This window comes from Carcharhinus amblyrhynchos, unplaced genomic scaffold (genome assembly GCF_965287045.1).
Source record: "Carcharhinus amblyrhynchos unplaced genomic scaffold, sCarAmb.v2.hapA scaffold_39, whole genome shotgun sequence".
Classification (NCBI taxonomy): Eukaryota; Metazoa; Chordata; class Chondrichthyes; order Carcharhiniformes; family Carcharhinidae; genus Carcharhinus; species Carcharhinus amblyrhynchos.
In genome coordinates, this window is record NW_027649780.1 from 7,409,837 (window position 1) to 7,435,175 (window position 25,339).

A 25,339-nucleotide genomic window follows, 5' to 3' on the forward strand; every position below is an offset into this window, starting at 1 on the left:
TGGTTGTCGGTTCTCTTCCCTCCCATTGAATTCTTCCCTGCGATAAGACACATGGATTCATTTTACCTGCACATTCATAGGAGAAAGGGAATGACCAACACACTACAGCAATGTTACAGGATCAACGTAACCAAAGAGACTGGTACAGAATTGTACACTGTGCTGTCATGCTGCAGTTCTGGAGCAAAAGCTTGCAGAAATAGAATTGTGGTCATTGACATCCTTGTTTAGAATATCTGCAGCAGCTGCTGTCTCAGTCTCTGTGGCGCAGTGGGTCAGCGCGTTCGGCTGTTAACCGAAAGGTTGGTGGTTCGAACCCACCCAGGGATAGAGCTTGCACTATTTTCTCACCATCACCATTCATAAGCGAACCGTTGCGGGTTGGTAATGGGTTCCGTGGGCATCAATAAAAAAAAGCTCTCAAGTGTTACCGGCTACACTGTTATCTGTTGTCACCAACATTATTTCATGACTACTGATAGCGACATCTTACATACAGCATTGTATACATGCTTCCATTAAACTTAACAATTAGAATCCAGACATGAATTTGTGACCGAGCATTTGTTCCAATTCCATATCCCTGCTTCCATTCATTATTCGATAGATCATAAATCTGTCTAAGCCAAACTGAAATGTGTTCAATGATGGAGCATCTACAACCCTCTGGCATAGAGAATTTGAAAGATTCACTCCCCTTTGAGTGAAGAAATTTCTCCTCATCGCTGTCCTGAATTATCAGCGCCTTATCCTGAGATTGTGCCCCGTGTTTTAGATTCCCGGATCAGGGAAAATAATGTCTCAGCCTCCACCCTATCAAACTCATAGAATCATAGAACCCCTTCAGTTTTTCAATGCTAACTATTCCTTCTCATTAAAGCTGTTGAGAATTTCCAGAACTTTCTGTTTTTGATTCAGATTCCAGCATCCTCAGATTTTGTTTTTATTCTGTCTAAAATACGGGGATCCAAACTGCACGCACTATTCCAAATGTGGTCTCAACAAAACCCTGAATGACTGTAGCAAAACTTCAAACACTTCAAAACTTAACTCCGTGCTCAAGGCTGGAAGGAGAGTTTGAGAGTGGGTAATTCGCACTGTGGACATTCCTGTAATCAGTAACTGGATCAGGAAGATGAGGTATCTCTGTCTCTTTGTACTGTCATCTCTAAACTTCATCTCCTCTCAATGCCGTGTGTCATATATTCGCTTTCCCTGCTTTCCAGGCAAAGCTCGGGTTCACCAACTGTCTGTGCTTCTATCAAGCAGCTAATTGGCTCTGGGAGCTGGACAGCCAGAGGGAGTTGGATGAGAGGCAGCGACCGAAGCAGGAAGAGAAGCGACATGATAGCATTTCGTAAATGATTGTGCCAGTTGCTCTCCGTGATGAATGCCTGCCGTGTGTTACCTTGTAAGTTCCACAGAAGCCACAGTGATGAGGTTGGTGGGATTTGGGGATTGAACGTGTCACACGAGCAGCTTGCGGGACTATTTCACCTCACTGTCGATTTCATGTTCTAGCGAACAGGAAACGCTGTTTATATTGGCTGATACAGTCCCTTGTGTTCCATCTAAACATGACAGTTGAAAGGAGAAGCTTGTTTTTGGTGAATCAAAAGTCTGAAGTTAAAAAGTGGAAGGCAGATGGTTCATGGATAAATTAGTTCTTGTTTAAAAAGCTTGTATCAACTTCCCTGATGGCCTAGTGGTTCGGATTCGGCACTTTCATTGCCGTGGCCCCGGTTCGATTCCTGATCAGGTAATGTAGACTTATTGCTATGTAACGACACTGCGTTACTTCCTGGTCACCACAGGTCTTGTCCGAATTAGTATCATTGAGATTTCCTCTTTTGCGTCTGAATTGGAAATATCACCTGTAAAGAACAGGAAAGAAGAGAGCGATAGGCTCCAAAGCGCTGACGATAGAAATGGTGATGCAGGTTAGGATATGGTTTTTTAATGGGGTAAATTTTATTGTTTCTACTGACACAAATATTTCGCAGATCTGTGTTCAAATCTCGGGCTCAATGACAAGAAGTACTTTAATTGAATTAAACAGTAAACTCTCCGATCTCCAGTGAAGTGGAAGCAGTTTTTCACTCAGAAACTGGTGACTGTATTTAGCCTGTTTTCATATCATCTGTTCCACTGCTGAGGCCATACCAATTCTTCCGCTTGAAATCATTAATTCTATTAATCGTTTATCAGCCCCTAATCGTGACTGGAACAATCCTTTTGTATTCCTTATCTTAATAATTCTCAGTCTGTAAGTGAATTTAAATGAGAGGTGTTTAGTTACGGTTAGTTATTGGGATTTGCCCCAGCTGGCAGGCTTACACTATTGAATGATACTTCGCTTGTATTTTCAATGTTAGTGCCGAGTGACCCCCAAATAAAGAGCAGCCAATTCTTCCCTCGTACAGCGAATCTAAGAATCAGCAGGAATCTGCCTTCGATGTGAACGGTTTTGAATGGTGTTTATGTGGATTGTTCTCGGGGTTTGTGTTCACGGGAATACATTCATGTGTCAATGTCAGACCCGCTGTTATGACCGGCATCCAGCAGACAGCAGCTGTGACCCAGAAACCTGCGGCAGTTTTTGTACGAGGATTTCATTCATTTTCATCACTGTGAGACTCTGTGCACAGTAATAGACCGCGGTGTCAGACAGCAGCAACTCCGAGATGATCAATCGGTACAACATTTTTGAATTCTCGGTTGCATCAGAAAACCGGCTCTGAGCGAAATCCGCCTTCAGTTCATCATCGCCGCCCATATGCTTCGGGACCACAAACTCGAGCTGTCTGCCTGGGTATTGACGGTACCAGAATAAATAATATGCATCGTTGGTATAGGTGCAGCTTAAAGTGACACTTTCTCCCTCTGTCCGTGTGAGTGAGGATTCCTGATGAGGAACAGAATCTCCATTGTTCAGATCTGGAAAACACGGTAAAAGAAATAAAAAGCAGTCAGCTGAACGGAGGGTGAAAATTCACAGTCGGTGTAACATAAAAATAGACATTAAATAATATCAAATTCGCCCAACTGATCTACGTTCCCGTTCAGAATCCCCAGAAGAATCCGCCATCTCAATGCCCCTGTCCCTTTCCCCCTCACTGACTAATCTTTCCCCATCCCAACTGTGTCTTTACTCCTCTCTTCAAGTGTTCATTCTGTTAATGTGAGTCACTTTCTACAGAACTCCCTCGAAAGGAGATTCGTTGTAATTTCCAGTTGATCTTTTCGTTTCACTCAGATTTATGGGATATCGATTTGGAATTCTCCCCGAGTGGAATCACCCTTTCCCCGTCTACCGTACTGAACCTCTTCATCATTATAAATACATCAATCAGGTTACTCTTTAATATTCTGCCAGAAGATAAATTAATGTTTAGATTGAATTCTGATATATGCCATCTCCCAATGTTGTGAGATTTGCCAACCGATATTCCTGTAAGGAAAAGCCAAGAGCAAAGACGCAAGTGCTCTAAGGCAGGCCCGATGTCTGATTAACTGGAGCGCCCTGCTTTTCAAATTTATTCCCCTATAAGTTACACTCCTTTTTAAAGAGTGAAACTTACCGACAATGAATGTCACCCAGATCACAGTGAGGACCGAGCGCCGCATTGCTGCTGTTCCTGGATTCCAGGGACTCTTGTGTCTCCCAAAGCTCAGAATATCGAACAAGATAAGGCTGAGACCATTGGCTGAGGCTGGTCTGATGTCACTTCCTACAGGGCGTATGGCAGGAAGAGCTGAAATCACTGGATCTGATTGGTCTGACGTCATTGACTTCAACACAATTGTTGATTACAGGGAACTGAGACATTGACCATACACTCTGCTGTTCAGAGCGAGACGGGTAAACACAGCTAGATTGATCCTAATTGAGCTACAAGACATTTTTACCTTCAATTGACCTGAAAGAAATCTCTTTGAAGAAGGAATTGCAAGTGTTGAATGTGGATGAAGCTGTTCCGAGTATTTGAGTCACTGTCATTAATCAGACTGAGTTTGAGAAGGGGGTCAATTGGGAAGATGATCTAAGACTTTTCCTGTGATAGCGACATTGTCTCTGTCTGCTCTGCAGAAGATTTTTCCTGTGATAGCGACATATCAAACAGCGAGGAAATACTACGAAAGTGAATAGGTGAAACTTCCAAATTGTTAAAAAGGTTGGTTTATTAAATACACGTTAAAGGGTTGCATCCAATTGCTCAGTTAAAGTGAGCCTCACATCTAACTCCTCTTTCGGAGCTGATGGGATCTATCTTGTGGATATGTTCTCCAGACTCTCTCCTTTTCTGAGGGCTGAAAAATGTCTCCAAACGTACAAGACAAGATCTCTGCTGATTTTCGCAAAAGAAACAAAACGGTCCCTTGAAATATCACGGAGATGTTTTCTCTGGTACTGCATTTCTGAGCTACACAGTCAGCAGAGAAGTAACAGATTCAGGACGAAAATCCCACACTGGGTGTTCCAAACAGCGCTCGCATTGCTAAACAAAATCAAAAGTTCCGCCTTGAAAGTCTAGGTCACCGGCAGCCTCAAAACTAAAACAACGTCAAGAACATTTACGGAATGGTACTAGTTAACTCCAGCGTACAGTTATACTGACAGCAACCTTCATAAATTTCATTACTTCAGTGTGCTTTTTTCCATTCGATATGTTTTCCGTGACTGTAACATTGAACAACCCTCTCTCCATATCCCCTCGCAGTTTTCTGGAGCTTTTGACCGCGGCCTGCTCACACAGATTATTTAAACAGAGTGTGTTGCCGAATAAGAGAAAACTTAAACGCGTTGAACAGATTTCGCAAAGCGGTGACTGTGATCTTTACATCAACCCCAAGTGGGTTTTCCCTCGTGCCCACTGAGCTTCAGAATGTTTCTTGGAGGCTGCTGTGGTTTCTGTCAGCAGTAACAATGCAAATTTTTCCGATAATATACAGATCAGGATTACTTTCCCCGACCACCTCTTCCACCTCCCCCAGTGTCTGAAAGTGCGGCCGTTCCCCTATCAAGATATGACTGTAGCCATGAACGGACACTTCTCTTTCCATGTCACCACCAGATCGCCACCAAGTGGTCTCACAGAACCAGAGTCACAGACGGAAGTGAGGCATGAACATCCTGAGGACAGAGAACAAGTTATTAAAGGCCGGGATTAGAACCGGTATCTTCAAATCTGACTCTGTGCTGATCTGTTTGTCGGACTGAAATCGGCAGTTTGTTTGTGTAGTTGCTCCTGGGAACAGTTTCATTCGAAGTTGCTTTGGTTTCCTTCCTCTGCGCATTGTGGCTACATCGACCGCGATTCTACACAAGCCACAACAGATAGCAGCTGCATTCTGCAGGAAAAAGAAGAACAGTTTTTGTACAGGGCTGAGCTTGTTTTCTGTCACTGTGAGTCCGAAAGCGCAGTAATACACGGCGGCGTCAGCCAGCTTCAGACCCCGGACAGTTAAACTGGTGAATTTATTCTCAGTCTGGAGCTCAACAGAGAAACGGCTTCTGGCAAAATCGGCTGTATCTTCACCACTGATCGAGCCTTTCCACAATATAAACTCAGCCTGTGAGTCTGGGTGCTGCCGGTACCAGTATAGAGAGTAGTCGCTCTGTTTAGTATCATATTTACAATTTAAAGTCACCGCTTCTCCTTCTGTCCTAACATCTGAGGAAGGCGACTGAGTGACAGAATCTCCATAAATCAGATCTGAAAAATAAATATAAAAAGGTGTGACTGGCGACTGTAGAACATTTTGTTTTACACCATGTTTCAAAAATGTAAAAAACAAAGTTGAAATGTGTTTGGTCCACATTTACCTGTCAGAAATATTGCCCACACAACCCAGATGCTGAGCAGCCGCATTGTCTCTGTCTGCTGTGTAGAAAAGGAGTTGGGGATTTTGAAGACATGTTCTAAACCCCGCCCTCAGTAATCTGCTGTGAGTCTCAGGATGTTTTCACTTCACTTCCTGATGTTCCCAGTGACATTGAGAATAGGCAGGTTGGTGAGCTGGCTGCCAGTGGCTGGCTGCCAATGATTGGAAACACTCAGAGCCGGGGAACAGTCAGTGCTTTATGGAAGGAATATTTCCGTTTTACACAGCAGATGGTGACAGTTAAACCCGATTCTGATTATTGTGACCGTCAAACTCAGGCTTGCTCCAGGATTTGGTTCATTCAGGATCAGTCCGTTTAAGCCTTACCATCGGCTCAGCCATGACTGCGAGATTTCCCTCATGCAACACTGAGGCAATTATTGGACAGTTATTGCATTTTATGTCCGAGTGGTTGATTGACTCTCCACATTGCCAGCGTCCCTGCCGTTCGAAGAGAAACTCCCAATTCAAGGGTAAAGCGAGCATTTGTTGGTGAAGGAAGGAGCGGCTCTACCGCCGTTCAGCGGGTCTGATAATCAGTTATGGAATCCTTCCCAACATAGTTCAAAGGAAGGGACATGTGTTTGTGACGATATGCTTAAAAAATATACCTGCCGCTTTGGACAAAGGTACTGGCTGTCGCTGTACATTCCGTGGAACAATCTTGAAGTATAAACATTTCCACTAATGTAACGTCTCTCAGTGGCACCTCTGTTTAAAATTATCAACTTCAATCGGGTTAGTTATCATGTATTCAATGAGCCACGACCCTCGGAGTTTGGAATTTGATTCAGAGATAATAATGTCAGCACTTCCAGTAACTCGACAATCGTGTGTTCAAGACCCGAGAGCAAAGTTCAGACAGCAGGTATAAAGTCCCCTGAGGATATGTAAAGCTTGTCCTCATTACCTACAATTCAATACCAGCCGACTAGGAAAATCTTTTCAGTGTCACTTCCATTCATAAAAGTGATGAATATGGTGCTGAAATGATTACAGTGTAATAATTCAGAAAGCAGCTCTCAAAATGGGGCTTCATTCACATTTTCATATCCTTTCCCACATCAGACACTCCTTCTGTCAATCGCTCTGGCCTCTGATCAATATCAGGCTCCAATCCTGCTACAATGCGGGTGTTTTTGTAATGATTATTGACCACTTTATCTTCTTCGAAACATTGAAGCAAATTGGGTTCAAGCATTTAAATTATCATTGCAAACAGTGCAGAAGGAGGCTATTTGGCCCATCAAGTCTGCATCCTTCGCAATCACACCGAGGCCCAGTCACCACAGTCCCTACTAGTCTCCCTAACACTAAGGGGCAATTTAGTATGGCCGATCAACCTAACTTTGGACTGTGGGAGGAAACCGGAAAACCCAGACGAGAACGTGCAAACTCCGCACAGGCAGTGACCAGAGGCTCTGGCACTGTGAGGCAGCAGCACCAGTTGCCGCCATTGCTGCCTATTCGGAGAAATGTTCCGATGGCAGCGGACAGGAGGGGAGAGAATCTTTGTTATTCATTGGCCTCGCCTGAGAGTTTCCTTTTGTGGCTCAGTGGAGTTTTGCCGGACTGATTTAAGCTGCCGAGCAGAAAATTAGGTTCTGAATCGTTGAACTAAATATTGGGAAAAAAGTAAAACAACTGTAGGTGAAAAGTGGAAACTGAAGGCAGGAAGGTAAAGAGTGGGAAAATAAATTGAAAGGAACAAGGACAATTAACGTGTAAACATTAAGGTTCCACAGATGTAGTTGTGGAATCTATTTTTAATATGTTGCGAATTGAAATCATAAAGTAACACAGTTCTAAGAGTGGACCTCACAATCTATTGTTGTGTTTTGTATTATTTGCAGGTTGAGAAAGATCCCTCTGGCTCTCACACCGCTGAGTGAATTATTGCTGTTCTTCACCGGTGTGAGAGCGCCCTCTGCTGCTTAGTCTCTGGAGTTGTCGCTATGGAATTTTGACTGAGACCCGCTACATCTCTGCAGCAGTGTGGGGACTCATGGCATTGAAGTACACAGCGGAGTCGGAGAGCAGGACTTTGTTAATCATTACTTCAGTGTTCTTGGTAGTTTTACTAAACTTTGATCTCAAAATTAGGACTTGAAGTTTGTTATCCCCCCGAAGTGATAAAGCGTGTGAGAGATGGATACTCAGGGAGAGCCTGATGACCTCGCGTGTGAGTCGCTGAAAGTAAATGTGCAGTTACAGCAGGCAGTAAAGAAGAAAAATGCTTTGTTAATCTTCATAGCAAGAGGATTTGAGTATAGAAATAGGGATGTTTTGCTGCAATTCTATCGGGCATTGTTCGGGCTACATCTGGAGTATTGTGTGTAGTTTTGACGTCCTCATCCGAGAAAGGATGTCCTCGCTACAGAGGGATTGCAGAGAAGGTTTACCAGGCTGTTTCTTGGGATGTTAGTTTTGTCATTTCAGTAGAGAATAAGTCAGTTAGAATTATATTTATTAGAGTTCAAAAGAGTGAGAGGAGATCTCATAGAAACTAATAAAATTCCAGGAGGATTACATAGACACATAGAAGCAGGAATACGCCATTCAGCCCATCGAGCCTGCTCCGCCATTCATTTTGAACATGGTTGATCATCAAATTTAATATCCTGATTCCCTTTTCCTCTCATAAGCTTTGATCCCTTCAGTCCCAAGAGCTGTATCTAATTTCTTCTTGAAATCAGAAAACGCTTTGGCCTCAAATACATTCTGTGGTCGTGAATCCTATACATTCATCACCCTTTGGCTGAAGAAATTTCTTCCCGTCTCAGTTCGAATAGGCTTATCCTTTTTCCTCAAACTATGACCCCTAGTTAGAATCATAGAAACCCTAATGTACAGAAAAGGCCATTCCGCCCATCGAGTCTGCACCGACTACAACCCCACCCAGGCCCTACCGCCATATCCCTAATATTTAGCCACTAATCCCTCTAACCTACGCATCTCAGGACGCTATTCTTTAGCATGGCCAATCAACATAACCCACACATTTTTGGACTGTGGGAGAAAACCGGTGCACCCGGAGGAAACCCACGCAGACAGGAGGAGAATGTGCAAACTCCACACAGACAGGGCTAACCACTTTGCTGCAATGCCGAGTTCTGGATTCCTTCATCACTCAGAACATTCTTTCTGAATCTACACTGCTTAACTCTGCTAGAATTTTATAAGTCTCAATGAGACCCCCTCTCACTCTTCGAAACTCCAATGAATACAATCCTAACCGATTTAGTCTCTCTTCATATGACAAACCTGCCATGCGAGAAATTAGCCTGTTAAATCTTCGCTGTGCTCCCTCTCGAGGATTAGACAGAATAGATCCAGAAAGAATTTTCCCGATGACGGGGGAATCCAGAACTAAGAGTGGCAGTTTGAGGGTAAGGTTTAAACCTTTTGGGACTGAGCTGAGCAGAGATTTCTTCACCCAGAGAGTAGCGAAGTCAGGGAATTCACTACCACAGGAAAGTAGTTGAGGCCAAAACGTTGTGCGTTTTCAAGAAGAAACTAGATGTCGCTCTTCCTTCTCGAGAATTCTTGCCCAATGGTTCCTAAGTTTAGAATCAGATGATGCAGAAAATTCTCCAAAGGTCAGTTAATGTTGGTGGCAAATCCTGAAATCCGAATGGTTTTGAAATTCAAAGCATTTGGAGATGGGCATGATAATCAGAATGTTATGGATACACGGTGATAGCACGACTCGAAGCAAATTCGGCCTCCTGGAGGAGAAATTAAACTAGTTCCACAAACCTGTCTCTTGCCCACATCAATCTGTATCCACATTGCCTCTGCTGCCTCCTCCTGTTAAAATGAGCAATGATACATTCAGTTGCATTTTTCTTTTGTTTATTTGAACAACGAAATGTATTCCATGACCTTTAAAACAAATTAACATTTGGCAGTGGTGTGATTCGAACACACTCTTCCACAGTTATTTGCCATGCTGAATTTAGTGGCAAAAACTTGTCACCAGCGCTGCCAAAGGAAGCAATTGACGTCATATCTGGTGCTGCCAGGAAACAGAATAAATGGAGTAAGACAAAGTCATAAATCCCATTCATCCTGCTCCACTATTTAATAAGATCAAGGCAAATAAAGTCACTATAGTCCCAGATGAACAAATGTTGTTATTTATTCTTCAGATAATAAAAGAATAACATTGCGGGTATTGAAATCAGAAATTAAAACAGAAAAATGCTGGATCAACTCAACAAGTCTGGAGAAAAACAGAGTTAACGTTTCAGATTTAAACCATCATCCTCCAGAGATATTCACCTTATTTGTGTAACTTCAGATTAAGATGCTACAGAAAAGTAAACGGAACAGATTAAAAGTTGAGGACATTCTTATTGAGCAGCTGAGAATGCTCGAGGGACCAAATGGCCCCCTTATGACCTTATTTCCCATATTCTAATCAGTGCAGTCAAGGCGATGGTTATGGTGATGTGAATGAGTCAGTGTGGCTGGATGATCTTATAATTTCAGGTTCTAGTATCTGTGGTGATTCGGCCTCTGCCAAATTTCCAACTGGTTTGCTCTTTGAGGCGGGCTTGTTTCCCCTGAGGCCTCTCCCACTCTCTGTGTGCCAAAGTGACTCAGCTCACCGATGTGAATAAGCTCGTTTTTCCAACACAAACCTGATTCACATTAGTTCAGAAGGTCATGTCAAAATGTTTCCGACAAAAATAATTAAGGCGAAAGATGTAAGAGGAGTTTGTTATGCTTAGAAGGTGCTGCGACAAAGAAGCGGAAGATATGAATGATGTTAGTGATGGTTGACAGGAATGCATTGTAACCTTGGCGATTTTGTCGACCGAGTACATTTTACACTTTGAAATCAGAATAACGAGATGCCATTTGGAAATGCACATTTGTTGTCCGCCTATTTTAGGACTCGAAGGAACATTGACGCAATGTGCCCGGCTAGCTCAGTCGGCAGAGCATGAGACTGTTAATGTCACGGTCGTGGGTTCGAGCCCCACGCTGAGCGCCGTTTTTCTTAAAACTTTACTGGGTGAACACTGTTTCCCCAGAATGTCACCGCTTAAAATGAGTCGTTCTCAATGTTGCATTGTTAATACCTTAATCACTATTTTCTGAATGAAAGGCGCCTCCACTCCTTTGGAAGTCGGACAGTTTTGTGCTGAATTCAGTGAGAAATTTCTTTTAAATCATTTAGCACCAGATTTGAACCCAAATCTGGAAATTATGTGTGTAAGTGGAAAAAGTAAAATCTACTCCACTATTAGCCAGATTTTACCTTGCATCATCAGCTCTATTGTCAGAGTTTTGCAAACTATCACTGTCCTTTTACTGTTCTTAATTATCTGAACATGACATTTTCATCTCAACGCAAAATGGTATATCTGTCTTAATGGTGCAGGCAACTGATTCAATAATAGTTTTTGCATAACAATAAGTTTTTAATTCCCTGACCGGGAATCGATCCCAGTCTGCAGAGACAAAAACACTGAACTCAAACCATTAGGCCGCTAGGGAATTTACTGTTGCTGCTTTCAAAAATCTAATTGATATATTAAACCTTTGCCTTTTATTTTTCATTTCAGACATTGTTTCTCACCCGAAATAGGATTCTGTTTCACAACACCGGGTTAAAGTCCAACAGGTTTATTTGGTAGCAAAAGCCATCCGCTTTCAGAGCGCTGCCCCTCAACTGAGTCCTCAACTGACGAAGAGAAGAACAATATAACCTCAAACTCAGATCAAACTGTTCTCACTGTTTTGTGTTGTTAGGGTCAACACTCCTGACACCCTCCGCAGTGTGTACAGACGAAGGCTATTTTTCTGCAGGGATTGATATCAACGAGTGAAGTGCTCGGCCATTTCAGGGCGAGTGAAGAGGAACAGCATTTGCTTGAATTTGGAAACCCCTTAGGGCAGACCCCTTGAAAAGTGAGCATAGTGAATGCTGTGCCCGCCAGTGTCTCTGGTCAAAGGGCCGATCTAATGCGAATTATGGATGCAGACACTTCAGGTTCCGTTTGTGCCTCCTGGCCTGTCTTGTGTTATTGGAGTGGTTGCTGCAGCTGCTCCGGAACTGCAACTTGGAGCGAGGTTTTTGTACAGCGACTGTCATGTTTTGTCTCAGTGTGAGGCTGAGTCGCACAGTAATAAACTGCAGTATCCGCGTTCTCCGTGTTTTTAATGAGCAACTGGCCGCGTTTCGCAGTGGTATCAAGATTCAGTTCAAAACGACCACTTCGGCCTCTGCCAGACGTCTCCATTATAATCCACTCCAGTCCCTCACCGGGTTTCTCTTTGTACCAATGCATCGCATAAAAGTCGGATACCTCGTAATTACAATCTAACTGCACGGAATACCCTCTCTGGACACTTTTCCGAGCGGGGGATTGAAGCACACGGTCCGAGAGACATGGCCCTGGAATAAAATTCACATGATGAATCATTGAAAAAACATGAAAATAAAATTAACAATCAATTTTTGTTATTGGGTCCAACTCCTGTCCGTACATGTTAGCATCACCAGAATGAGAGGCAATAGATATAATTGCACAATGCAGTACATCATTGTATTTGAAATCTCAATAAGAAACCCGCACACAGTTCACAGCAGAAGGAAGTGAATGGGGAGGGGACATTGAAATGTCGGCTGATTTATGTCAGTGACGCCCACACAAATCTAGCTCATGTAGTTTTGCCGCCCTTGCATTTCCCGGAAACGGATATTATTGATCTGATCTCCATAGCTACTCATTTTACCGGTGGTTCATATCTGAGCGTATGAATTGTCTAAAGAGTAGTCGCGTCTTCCCTTCCCGGTGAGGGAAAGTGACGGGAACCACATCCCTTTGTCATCTTGACTGAGAGAAATAGCCAGTCGTCGAACTCTGTCAATCCCTTTACAGAGTGAATGGATCCTGAGGAACTGTAGTTAAGGAAAGACAAAATACGGAAAATTCAAATAGCTATTTCCCAGTAAAACTGCTGCCTCACAGTGCCACAGACCAGAGTTCGATTCCCGGCTTGGGTCACTGCCTGTTCAGAGTCTGCACGTTCCCCCCGTGTCTCCGTGGGTTTCCACTGGCTGCTCTGGTTTCCTCCACTAGTCGGAAAGACAAGCTGGTTAAGTACTTTGGCCACGGCAATTTCTCCCTCAGTGCATCCGAGCAGGCTCCGGAGTCTGGCGACTAGGGGATTTACGCATTTGCAGATGTTAATGTAAGCCTACATGTGACACTAATAAATAATTGTTAAACTTAATAAGGTATGACTGTGAATATACTCTTCACAAAATAGTCAGCACATCGGGGAAAATCTAATTGCCTTTTTCTAATAAGATGGAAGAAAACTGTGGGAAAGTGAACTCTAAAAATGTCAACGTGTTCAGAAAAACGAGTATATGTGTATTGATTGATTTGAATGAAGCTGTAGCTGGTATCGCATTGACCCAGTGTGTTTCAGTCACACCGTGTGTCCCTGCTCATTAAACACTCCAATGTCTGATACCGCGGTGTTCACAACGCTGGAAATGTAATAACTTCCCCGATGGTCAAAATAGTCTGAACCGCCGATCACTTAGGGCGGGGATTTTAATGGCTGGCTTCAGTTATGATTATGTGATGTTTCTCTGTTCCACTGCAGTTGTTCAGCTCATTCTCTCAGTCTCTCCTGCTAACTGTTGGGTGACAGTTTGATCCGAGGTTAATTTGGTTTCCTCTCGGTGTGTATCTGAGCGCCTGCGAGCGCCGCTGCTTTGCAGCAACCGCAGTCCTACTTAAAGCTCAACAGAACAGAACCAACAACCCAGAGGCAGTTTTTGTACAGGGGTGAGACTGCTTTCCATCACTGTGATAGAACGAAAGCGCAGTAATACACGGCGGCATCAGTCAGCTGCAGATCCGAAACAGTTAAACTGGTGAATTTAGTCGAGGTCTGAAGATTTATCGAGAAACGGCTTTTGGCAAAATCTGCTTTTTCTTCATTATTATATGTATCTCTCCGCACTATAAACTCGGGATGTTTTCCTGGGAGTTGTCGGTACCAGAGTAATGCATAGCTGCTCTGTGTAGTTTCATAGTTACAGGTTAATACGAGCGCTGCTCCTTCTGCCTTAACATCTGAGGGCAGCGGCTGGGTCACAGAATCTCCATGACTCAGATCTGGAAAATAGTATATTCATAAGAAAAAGTTTAGACCCGTGGATAATTGAAATTTGACTCCAACCAAGCTTGGGGAATGAAAGACCGCATCCACATTTACCTGTCAGCAATGTTCCCCACACAACCCAGATGCTGAGAAGCCGCATTGTCTCTGTCCTCTCTGTGAAAGGGGAGAGGGTTGGATATTTAGCCTCCCTTTCTAAACCCCGCCCTTAATAATCTGTTGCCGTGTCTCAGGCTGTACTCACCTCACTTCCTTGCTTTTCCACTGGTGCTGTGAGGCCGGCAGATAGCAAAGAGAATCACCCCGGGGTGCATTCCAGTCACTATTCTTACAGAGAAAATGCTTCCCGGATTATACACCAGAGTCGGGGAAGGAATACCTCCACCAGAATTGTACCAAAGAAAGTAAATAATATTTGAATGAGTTTGTCACTTTGTTTTCACGGATTTTGCTCCACTATCAGTGTAGTGGTAACCATAACTCCAGTGAAATTCCTCTCAAGGGCTTTAATTATTATTATTAATACATGAAGTAATGTCAGAGCTGCTGTAAAGTCTAGTTTTCTATTCAATTCTCCCCTTGAGAAGGAGAAAGCGTGTGCAGCTTTCTTAAACTGCTGTGGTCTCTCGGAAATATTAATATGGAGAAAGAGGATGTGTAAGATATCTAACTTTTCCACTAGTGCAAAATTCCTCCAGGTGCTGCGGTTTCATCCCAAACTCCAAAGATGAGCAGGTTAGGTGGATTGGCCACGCTAACTTGCCCCTTGGGTATGTGTGTAGGTTAGGGGGATTAGTGGGTTGAATATGTGGGCTCCGGGGATATGGCCTGTGTGGGATTGTTGTTGGGGAATCGGTGCAGGTTCAGGATTTTATGGTCTTATGATATTCAGGCATGAAATGTTTTAAAAACATGTAAAAGGAACCTGCAGCTGACATTGGAGCATGGTCATTGTCGCATCACACCTCACTATAGGTAAAACGCTCCAGTGTATGTTACCGTTCTGCTCTCAATGTTGAAAATGTTTTAAAGGGAAATGTTTTATTGAGAATGTCAACATCGAGTCTGAGCTGCCTACCAGTGCTGTTGCTGAGGAACTTTGGGCCATAGCTCCGTAGATGTCGATTCAAGTAGCTATATTTGGTTGCATTGAACTGGGTTGCAATCATTAATGTCTATTTTTGTTCGGTATGAAGGTAATTATCTGGCATATATTCACTGAGAGCGAGTCAATATCCCAGTGCTGAAACTGCAGTAAAGCTGTAACGCCCTCTGGTGGTATTTTTTCTAATTGTGTGTCTCAATGTTCCACTTCTCCCTGAGAGATTGCACAGGACTGTGCTGTGGTGTGGGAGATCCTTATACTTGGACAGGGTGGCTCGTGCGGTGGGGAATAGAAAGATATTTTACTCCGAGGGATGTGTTTTTTTGCGCAGATTGGACCCAAGGATGGATATGCATTTTTCCTGATGGGGAAATTAGTTTGGGAAAGTGGTGATTTGTTCATTATGCTTTCAAGATTTATTTTTACATTTTACAGAAACGTTTCTATTAAAATTTACAGAAGAGAACATAATAATTGATTTTCAAATTGAGAACAAAGCACGTGTGCTACAAGCTGCCCAATATATGTAGAATCATAGAACCCTACAGTGCAGAAAGAGGCCCTTCGCCAATCAAGTCTGCACTGAACACAATCCCACCCAGGCCCTACCCCCATATCCCTACATATTATACACACTAATCCCTCTAACCTATGCATCCAACCACTCACAACCCTCTGAAAGAAGAAATTGCACTGCATTTCAGTCTTATTATTCTTCTTGAGACTGCGCCCTCTTGTCTGAGACTGTTCTATGAGGAGAAGCACCTTGTCAGCATTTGTACTCTCAAGCTCCTCAAGAAACCGATACATTTTAATGAGATCACCTCACATTATTCTAAATTCGAATGAGTAGAGTTCCAACCTGTTGAACATTTCCTCATCAGACAATCCCTCTATACTGGGGAGCATCCTCTTAAAACTTCCCTGAACGACTCCAATTAAATAATTAATATCCTTAAATAAGGGGACGAAAATTGCTTATGGTACCCCAGATGTGATCAGAAGAATTAGGAACAGGAGTAGGCCATTTGGCCCCTTGGACCTGCTCCGCCATTCATTAAGATCATGCCTGATCTTTTTGTGGACTCAGCTCCATTTACCCACCCCCTCGCCATAACCTTTAATTCCTTTACTGTTCAAAAAATTATCTATCATTGCCTTAAAAACATTAAATGAGGTAGTCTCAACTACTACACTGACAGGGAATTCCACAGATGTACAACCCTGTGTGTGAAGAACTTAAGAACATAAGAAATAGGAGCAGGAGTAGGCCATCTAGCCCTTCGAGCCTGCCCCGCCATTCAATAAGATCATAGCTGATCTGTCGCTGCTTAGTTCCACTTTCCCACCCTCTCCCCATAACCCTTAATCCCCTCTCTTATCAAAAACCCATCAACCCGCGTCTTAAAAATATTTAGCGAGGCAGCCTCCGCCACTTCAACGGGCAGAGAATTCCAGAGATTCACCACCCTTTGAGTGAAGAAGTTCCTCCTCAAATCCGTTCTAAACCGCCCCCCTTTTATCTTGAGGCTGTGCCCCCTAGTCCTACTGTCTTTTTTGAGCGGTAAGAGTCTTTCCACCTCTATCCTATCCATCCCATTCATCATCTTATACGTCTCAATGAGATCTCCCCTCATTCTTCTAAACTCTAACGACCTCACACTTGCCAACATTAAATTCCATTTGCCATTTCCTGGCCCATTCGCCCAGCCTATCTAGATCCTTCTGTAGACTCTCCACACCCTCCGCACAATTTGCCGTTCCCCCAATCTTAGTGTCATCAGCAAATTTCGACACCCTACACTCGGTTCCCTCCTCCAGATCATCTACATAAATGGTAAAAAGCTGAGGCCCCAGCACCGACCCTTGGGGCACTCCTCTAGTCACCTCAACCCAATCCCAAATCTGCTTCCCCTTATTTTGAGGCTATGCCCCCTAGTTCTAGTCCCACCCACCAATGGAAACAACTTCTCTGCTTCTATCTTACCTATTCCCTTCATAATCTTGCATGTTTCTATAAGATCTCCCTTCATTCTTCTGAATTCCAATGAGTATAGCCCCAATCTACTCAGTCTGTCCTCATAAGCCAATCCTTTCTACTCCGGAATCAACCAAGTAAATGTCTTCTGCATCGCCTGCACTGCAGTATACCCTTTCTCAAGTAAGGAGACCGAAACAGTACCCAGTACTCCAGGTGTGGCCTCACAAGCATCTTATATAGCTGCAACAGGTCCCTCTGCACAGCAGCATGCTGCGACTTTTTACCATTGAAATTATCGTCCATTTTGCTGTTATTCCTACCAAAATGGATGATCTCACATTTACCAACATTGTACTATATCTGCCAGACCCTCGCCCACTCACTTAGATTATCTATATCCCTTTGCAGACTTTCACTGTCCTCTGCCCACTTTTCCCCTCCACCTATCTTAGTGTGATCTGCGAATTTTGACACACTGCACTTGGTCCCCAATTCCAAATCATCTATGTAAATCGTAAACAATTGCGGTCCCAAAGTGATCCCTGAGGCACACCATTAGTCACTGATCGCCAACCAGTAAAACACCCATTTACCCCCAGTTGATCGTTAACCAATCCTCTATCCACGCTAATACATTACCCGTAACACTGTGCACCTTTATCTTATGTAACAGTCTTTGGCGCGGCACTTTGTCAAATGCCTTCTGGAAATCCGAGGTTAATGTGGTTTCCTCTGGGTTGTGTCAGAGCGGCTGTCAGCGCCGCTGCTCAATCTGGCTGTTAGTTTCTGCGATTCTCCACACAAACCTCAACAGACCGAAGCACGCAATGATAGCTGCAAGGCAGTTTTTGTACGGGGCTGAGACTGCTTTCTATCACTGTGAGTCTGAAAGCGCAGTAATAGCGGCCAGCGTCAGTCAGCTGTGGCCTCCAGATGGTTAAAGTAGTTAATTTATGCGAGGCCTGGAGACCAGCAAAGAAACGGGATCCAAAACCTTCCCCTCTCTCTTGTGCACCCCCGGAGGTTTTCCATATAATGAACTGCAAATCCTTCTGTGGCTGCTGTCTGTACCGATGTAAGACATAGCCGTTTGCTGTAGTGTTGTAGGTACATCGGATAATCACCGTTTCACCTTCTCTCCCCTCGAAAGACTGCGGCTGAGAAACAAAATCTCCATCACTCGGATCTATAACATGTGTTCAAGAAGAAAAAAAAATCTAAGTGTTGGACGAGCTGCTGAAATAATATGAACACTTTATATTCACCGCGACATAACTGGAGTTACAAAATAAAAACAAATGATGGTGGAAATACACAGCAGGGTCAAGAACCACCACTGGGGAGAAGCAGAGCTAAAGGTTCTGATCGCGATAAAATTTAACCAGATTGGAGTCATCCTTACTGATAAGAAACAGCCCGAACACAATGCAGACAGTGAGGAACTCCATGGCGGCTGCACAGCCCGGGGCTGTGACTACCTTTAAAACTCCAAGCACTGCCGGAACAGAATCTGTTTTTACAGTCACTTTCTGATCTCAAACTTCCCGTCCAATCAACAATTTGCAATCTACCCGTCATAGATTGAGATAAGATTTCAATGAGTTTCAGTGATGGGCTGAAGCTCTTTGACCTTCACTATTACATATCCGAGACTCAGTGACTCTGAGGCTCAGGTGGAGCTGAGCCACTTCAGATCAGCCATGATCTTATTGAATGGCGGGGCAGGCTCAAAGGGCTAGATGGCCTACTCCTGCTCCTATTTCTTATGTTCTTATGACTGAGTGGGTACAGTGTGTGGTGAGAGGGAAGAATCAGCTTCACTGACAAGGCCATAAGAGATAGGAGCAGAATTAAGCCATTCGGCCCAACGTGCCTATTCCACCATTCAATCATGGCCGATATGTTTAAAATCCCGCAGAATCATAGAATCCCTACAGTGCACAAGGAGGCCATTCGGCCCATCGAGCCTGAACCGGCCACAATCCTGAACCGAACACTCCAAAGATGTTGATTAGGTTGATTAGCCACGGTAAATTGCTCCTTAATGTCAGGGGGATTAGAAGGTAAAAGTATGGGGTTATGGGGCTAGCACAGGACCTGGGTGGGATTATTGTCGGTGCAGGCTCGATGGGCCAAATGGCCTCCTCCTGCACTGTAGGGATGGTATTCTATGATTCAATCCCACCCAAGCCTATTCCTGTAATGCCACATATTTACCACGCTAACTCCCTAACACAAGGGTCAATTTGTCATGGACTATCAATCTTAACCGCGTATCTTTGGACTGTGGGAGGAAACAGGAACATCCGGAGGAAACCCACACAGACACGGGGAGAACGTGCAGACTCCACACAGACAGTCACCCGAGGCTGAAATCGAACCCGGGTCCCTGGCGCTGTGAGGCAGCAGTGGTAATCACTGTGCCACAATATCGCTCCTGTGGGGTTTCTCTACCCCAATTTCGTAGCTCGATCCCATAATCTTTGGTCCCTTCCCCAAGCAGAAGCCTAACTACCTGTCTTAAATACACCCAATGATCTGTCCTCCACAGTTTTCTGTGGAAAGGAATTCCATAGATTCACCACCATCGCCCTGAAGAGATTCCTCTATATCTCGATTCTAATAGGCGTCCCTTTATTCTGAGGCGGTGCCCTCGGATCCCTGTCTCCCCTACTAATGGAAACATCTTCCCCACGCCCACTCCATCCAGACCTTTCGGTATTTTGTAAGTTTCAAAGAGACCCCCCACATCCCTCTAAACAGCATCGAGTACAGACCCAGAGGCTTCAGATGGTGGAAGTTTTATTTGATCGGTTTCAATCACTCATGTTGAATTTTATATAGCTTTGCGACGGCTTCTGAAGAATATTAATCTCATTGTCATGTGCGTGACCTGTTAACACTGAACGTTTCGTTCTGAACGGTAGATTTCGTCGTGTTGTGACTTCAAATAATTGCACAACAGCGGACTTAGGTGCAGATCCCCTGAGAGAAACAAATGCAGCAACCCGAAACATCCAAGCTAACAAATGAAGATAAACGAATAGAAAGGCAGTGAGTGAATCAAAGGCCGATACAATGATCGAAGGAGAGAGATGAGTAGAGATGAACAGCTGGAGAGGCGGAGAGATAAGCAGGAGAATAGGGAATGATAGAAATGACGTTGTGACAGGGTGAGAAATAGCGGGACAGACATTGAGGTAAGTGAGGGAGAGACGGGAAGGAAATATATGATGATACGGTGAAGGGAACAGTCACAGATATGTAGAGATAATACAGAGGGAGACACAAAGAGAAGCAAACGAACTGATGACAAGAGAAACAGAGATAGACAGTGACAGAAATAATTGTGTCCAACTTGAAAATCAATGGCCTAAATCCAATCAGAATTCCAGAAAGGGAAAGAAAAATAACTTAATTTAGAACGTGATGCCAGCAGGGAGATTTCCGAGAACCCCCAAAACACCCTCAGAATGAAACCAGTATCACTATTACATTGTGATCCTTCTCCTGCCCCTGCAGTAAACACGCACATGCAGTGAGGCAGCTCCATCTGGCGGCGATCTGAGGTAATTTATTATTTTCTGGAAAACCACCGAATTCTCAGAATATGGAAGGACGTTACTGCATTAGTTTTAAGCCTATGTTTACTTATTAGTGTCACAAGTCTGGGCTAATAAATTCTGAGTTTCACTTTCTCCTTGTTCCTCTCTGGTTCTCCGGCTCTCTCGTCGTTTGGGACTTATGTACCTTGTTCTGTCATTCCGCCTCGGTTTCTCTATCTCCCTTTGCTCTGCTTCTGACCGTCTCTGTCTTCACACATGCTCTACCTTTTTCGCTTTCTCCCCTTTTTCCTAAAGTTTAGGGTTGAGACAATCCAATTTCTCCCATTCTCCCATTTCAAAGAGTCCACCAAATTACTCATTATATTGGAGTAGCAATCATTGATAAAGTTAACAACATCTCCAATAAAAATGACAAGTAAGAAGGGTCGGTGTGAGAACAGCACAGAACAGTCTGGGTAGTGTTGTCACAAGTAGGATTTATCTACAAGGAACTGAACTCAGAAACAAAGCAACATTGAAAAATTACATAACGTTGCCTCTCTGTAGCAAGTGTCGCTAATCTTTATTCCATTCTGCCGACCAATAGGCTCGTGCCAACTTTGTTAGAGGCAGAAAATTATTCAATACTAAACGGAATCTTCATCAAGCGCCTCACAAAAATATTGCTTTGATTTTCCCGCTTATATTTCTTTGAGATCCAGCTGCCTACACTCAGAAACCTTACGCTCTGATGAGTAGGATATGGCATTCACGCTTGCGTTCCCCTATATAAACACGTAGCCCTGGTTAAGAAACATCGGGGTGGTGAGAGGCAACTCCCACAGCTCCATCCGTGTGATATCCTGAGGAAGTGACATCAGAACTGTGGCTGCTCTGAGTCTGTGTTGTCCTGCAGGAGGTGACATTAGCTCTTTTACAGTTCTCTATTCTGCACCTTTCTGACACAGCAGCAGCGATGCGGATCCCCATTCTCGCTCTGCTCTGGGCAGGTTTCTGTGCCGGTAAGAAATTTAAAACTTTTAAACGAAGATTAATTTCAGAGAATTAGATTTGGAAAGTAAATAGTCTATTTAACACTTGTATCGAAACTTGGTCAGACCACATGAGGAGTGTTAGGAAATAATGTAAGGACGCAGGAGAAAATGAGAAAGAATCTTTAAGAAGGTGATATGGCAATTGGCGTGAGCTTGCTATCAGAAATAATTGTGCTGGCTGAGATTATTTTATCTCGCAAAGCGAGGCTGGAGGGACCGCTTGCCAGATGTGATTGAAAGGGGATTAATGTGATTGAAGGTGATTCAAGTGTGATTGAAAGGTGGTTAATAGGTTAGTGCTGCCGAGTTCTTTTCACTTCTGGATCATTGATTATGATAAATACAATGATGCAAAGAGATGCAAAAGGGTTTTGTGGATAGACCTCCATAAACAAAGTGTCTTTATATTCTGTAACTACCACAAGGGAAGCTAAATAAAGAGATGTTGGAGAAAGAAATGGATGAAAATTCTGAGAGATTGAGACGAAGTAAGGTGAATTGCCCTCTCTAGGATGTAAAACAGACAAGTCAATTTTGTAAAAAGTTTTTTCTAAGGTCTGTACTCCAACTTTTTGTATGTAATACTAACCACTAATAGTCACATTTCAGTTCAGTTGATTATTTCACTTTTTTAACTGTATATTCCAGATCACAGCGATGGAGACTCTGTTACTCAGCGGGAATCCTCACTCACACCGCCAGAGGGAAAATATGTCACTTTAAGCTGCACCTTTACCGCCGATGCTTATTATTTATTCTGGTACCGTCAGTACCCAGGCAGACAGCCTGAGTTTGCCGTCGGCCGCGACCCGACCGACAAGTATGAATTCAAAGCCGATTTCGCTCGGACCCGGTTTTCAGATCGAGTCCACCAGTCAGACAGGTTGTACCGACTGACAATCTCGGAGCTGCGGTTGTCTGACACCGCGGTCTATTACTGTGCGCAGAGTCTCACAGTGATGAGAACGAGTGAAATTCTCGTACAAAAACTGCCGCAGGTTTCTGGGTCACAGCTGCTGTCTGCTGAGGGCTGTTTATAACAGCCAGTCACACACTGATAAGGAATAGGTTCCTGTGCACAAAGACCCAGAGAACAATTAGCAGAAATGCCATCAGAAACGGCACAAACCGAACATTCTTTCTGCCTGATTATTGCATTCACGTCGTGGCTGCAAAACTGGCTGCCCACCAGTCACAACACAAACTCCCGTTAGTTTCCTGAAACTAGCTCTGTCGATGCAGTGAAACAGGGTAAACGGAAAGTAACACTGTTTAAAATATCAATCTGCAATGGAAACAGGCTTACGCCCGGTGAAAATGTTGATAATTAAATGAAACGTGTTAATTGTCCCTCACTGTTACAGAGGTGTGGAAATATTAACCAAACATACCGCTAAAAAGCAGTAAGTTCTGAGCCTTGCTGCCACCTTGTGGAAGAGTTCAGAATTTCTACCTGTAATGTTCAGTTCCATTCAGAACAGAATTGCTCAGGAATTATTTTTACAAGCAATTCAACAGATTACACAAAACTATCTTGTCAGTAAATATTGCGTTGTTCAGTGTAAATGATGCACTGAACTTTACTCTATTTTCCTATTGTAAATTATGTTTCATGTATTCATTTACGAAACAATCTCCTTGTTTCGATTACAGCAGGCCCTGCCTTGCTTAACCAGGAAATCTTCCTGGTACTGATTCCGACAGAACTGGAAGTCACGCAGAATTGTTGTGCAGCAATAAATCTACATTCCCTGACCGGGAATCGAACCCGGGCCGCGGCGGTGAAAGCGCCGAACCCTGACCACTAGACCACCAGGGAAGCTGAGCCATTCTCTTTAAAATATTAATTTATCCATGAATTACCTGCTTTTTATATTGATTCGGAGTTTTTGTTCACCAAATGCAACTTTATCCTTCAAATTGTCGTGTTTATATCACACACAAGTGACTGCTTCAGCCAATGAAAGCAGCGAATCCTCTTAGCTGGAACATGAAATAGACAGTGAGCTGCTCATGTGACACTTGCAGTTTCCAACCCCCAACAAACTCATCACTGCGGCCTCTGTGAAACTTACAGGGTAACACTGCAGGCATTCATCACGGAGAGCAACTGACACAAATCATTATGAAACACTATCATGTCACTTCTCTTTCTGTTTCTGTCGCTGCCTCTCATCTGGGAGCTGTCCAGCTCCCAGGGTCAATTAGCTGCTTGATAAGACACAAATAGTTGGTGAACCCGAGCTTTGCCTGGAAAGCAGGGAAAGCGAATATATGACACACGGCATTGAGAGGAGATGGAGTTTAAAGATGACAGTACAAAGAGACAGAAATATATCACCTTCCTGGTCCAGTTACTGATTACAGAAATGTACTCTGTGCGAATTATCCACTGTCACACTCTCTTTCCAGCCATGAGCACGGAGTTATGTTTTGAAGTGTTTAAATCTTGTTACAGTAATTCAGGGTTTTGTTGAGACCACATTTGGAATAGTGTGTGCAGTTTGCATCCCCGCATTTTAGACAGAATAAAATCTGACAACGCTGGAATCTGAATCAAAAGCAGAAAACGCTGGAAAATTTCAACAGCTTAACGAGAAAGAATAGACAGCATTGAAAAGCTGAGACATTATTTTTCCTGATCCGGGAATCTAAAACATGGGGGCACAATCTCAAGATAAAGCGCTAATGATTTCGGACTGCGATGAGGAAAAATTCCTTCACTCAAAGGCTGGTGAATCTTCGGTATTCTCTACTCCAGGGGGTTGCAGATGCTCCATCACTGAACACAATTCAGTTTGGGTTAGACAGATTTATGATCTATCCAGGAATGAATGGAAACAGGGATATGGAATTGGAGCAAATGCTTAGCCACAAGTTCATGATTCGATTGTAATTTTTAAGTTTAATGGTATAATGGAAGCGTGTATACAATGTTATATGTAATATGTTTGAAGTCGTTCATCATTAAATAATGTTGGTAACATTAGACAGCAGTGACAATTGAGAGCATTATTTTATTGACGCCCATAGACCCATTGACAACCCGCAACTGTTTGCCTATGAATGCTGATGGTGAAAAGATAGTAAAATTCCGTTCCTGGGCGGGCTCGAACCACCAACTTTTCGGTTAATAGCCGAACGCGCTGACCAATTGCGCCACAGACACTGAGACAGTAGCAATTACATATCTTCTAGTGTGTCAATAACCACAATTCGATTTCTGCAAAACCCGTTCCAGAACTGCAGCATGACCGCACTGTTTACAATTCTATACAAGTCTCTTTAGTTCCGTTGATCCCGCAACACTGCTGTAGTGTGTCCGTTATTCCCTTTCTCCATCTTCTACCGTCAGGAGAAATACAAATGTTTGAGTTCATGTACCAACCGCTTCAGGAACAGCTGCTTCCCTGCTGCCATCAGGCTTTTAAATGGAACTACCTCGCACAAAATTGACCTTTCTCGATACCTCAGCTATGAATGTTCCACCACATTCTGCTCTCTCTCCTGTCCTTCTCCATGTACTTACGCTTTCTCTGTATAGCGCGCAAACAACAATAGTTTTCAGTTTATGTTAATACATTTGACAATAAGAAAGCAAATCAAATCAAAT

The 25,339-nt window shown here is 43.5% G+C and overlaps 1 protein-coding gene, 4 non-coding genes and 1 gene segment (V, D, J or C); 4 read left to right on the forward strand and 2 right to left on the reverse strand.

The window, feature by feature from the left end:
- Positions 1–25,339, forward strand: part of LOC145363731 (uncharacterized) — a 469,439-nt gene that overhangs the window by 81,015 nt on the left and 363,085 nt on the right. The gene's annotated exons all lie outside the window — the stretch shown is intronic.
- On the forward strand, positions 257–330 carry trnan-guu (transfer RNA asparagine (anticodon GUU)). Its single transcript has one exon. It is a non-coding gene; the product is annotated as a tRNA-Asn (tRNA).
- trnan-guu (transfer RNA asparagine (anticodon GUU)) lies at positions 10,813–10,885 on the forward strand. The gene has a single exon. It is a non-coding gene; the product is annotated as a tRNA-Asn (tRNA).
- LOC145363587 (T cell receptor alpha variable 38-1-like) lies at positions 21,648–22,766 on the forward strand. The segment is given in 2 exon segments: positions 21,648–21,693; positions 22,375–22,766. Coding segments are annotated over 2 exon segments (438 nt in total).
- Positions 23,474–23,545, reverse strand: trnae-uuc (transfer RNA glutamic acid (anticodon UUC)). The gene has a single exon. It is a non-coding gene; the product is annotated as a tRNA-Glu (tRNA).
- Positions 24,822–24,895, reverse strand: trnan-auu (transfer RNA asparagine (anticodon AUU)). The gene has a single exon. It is a non-coding gene; the product is annotated as a tRNA-Asn (tRNA).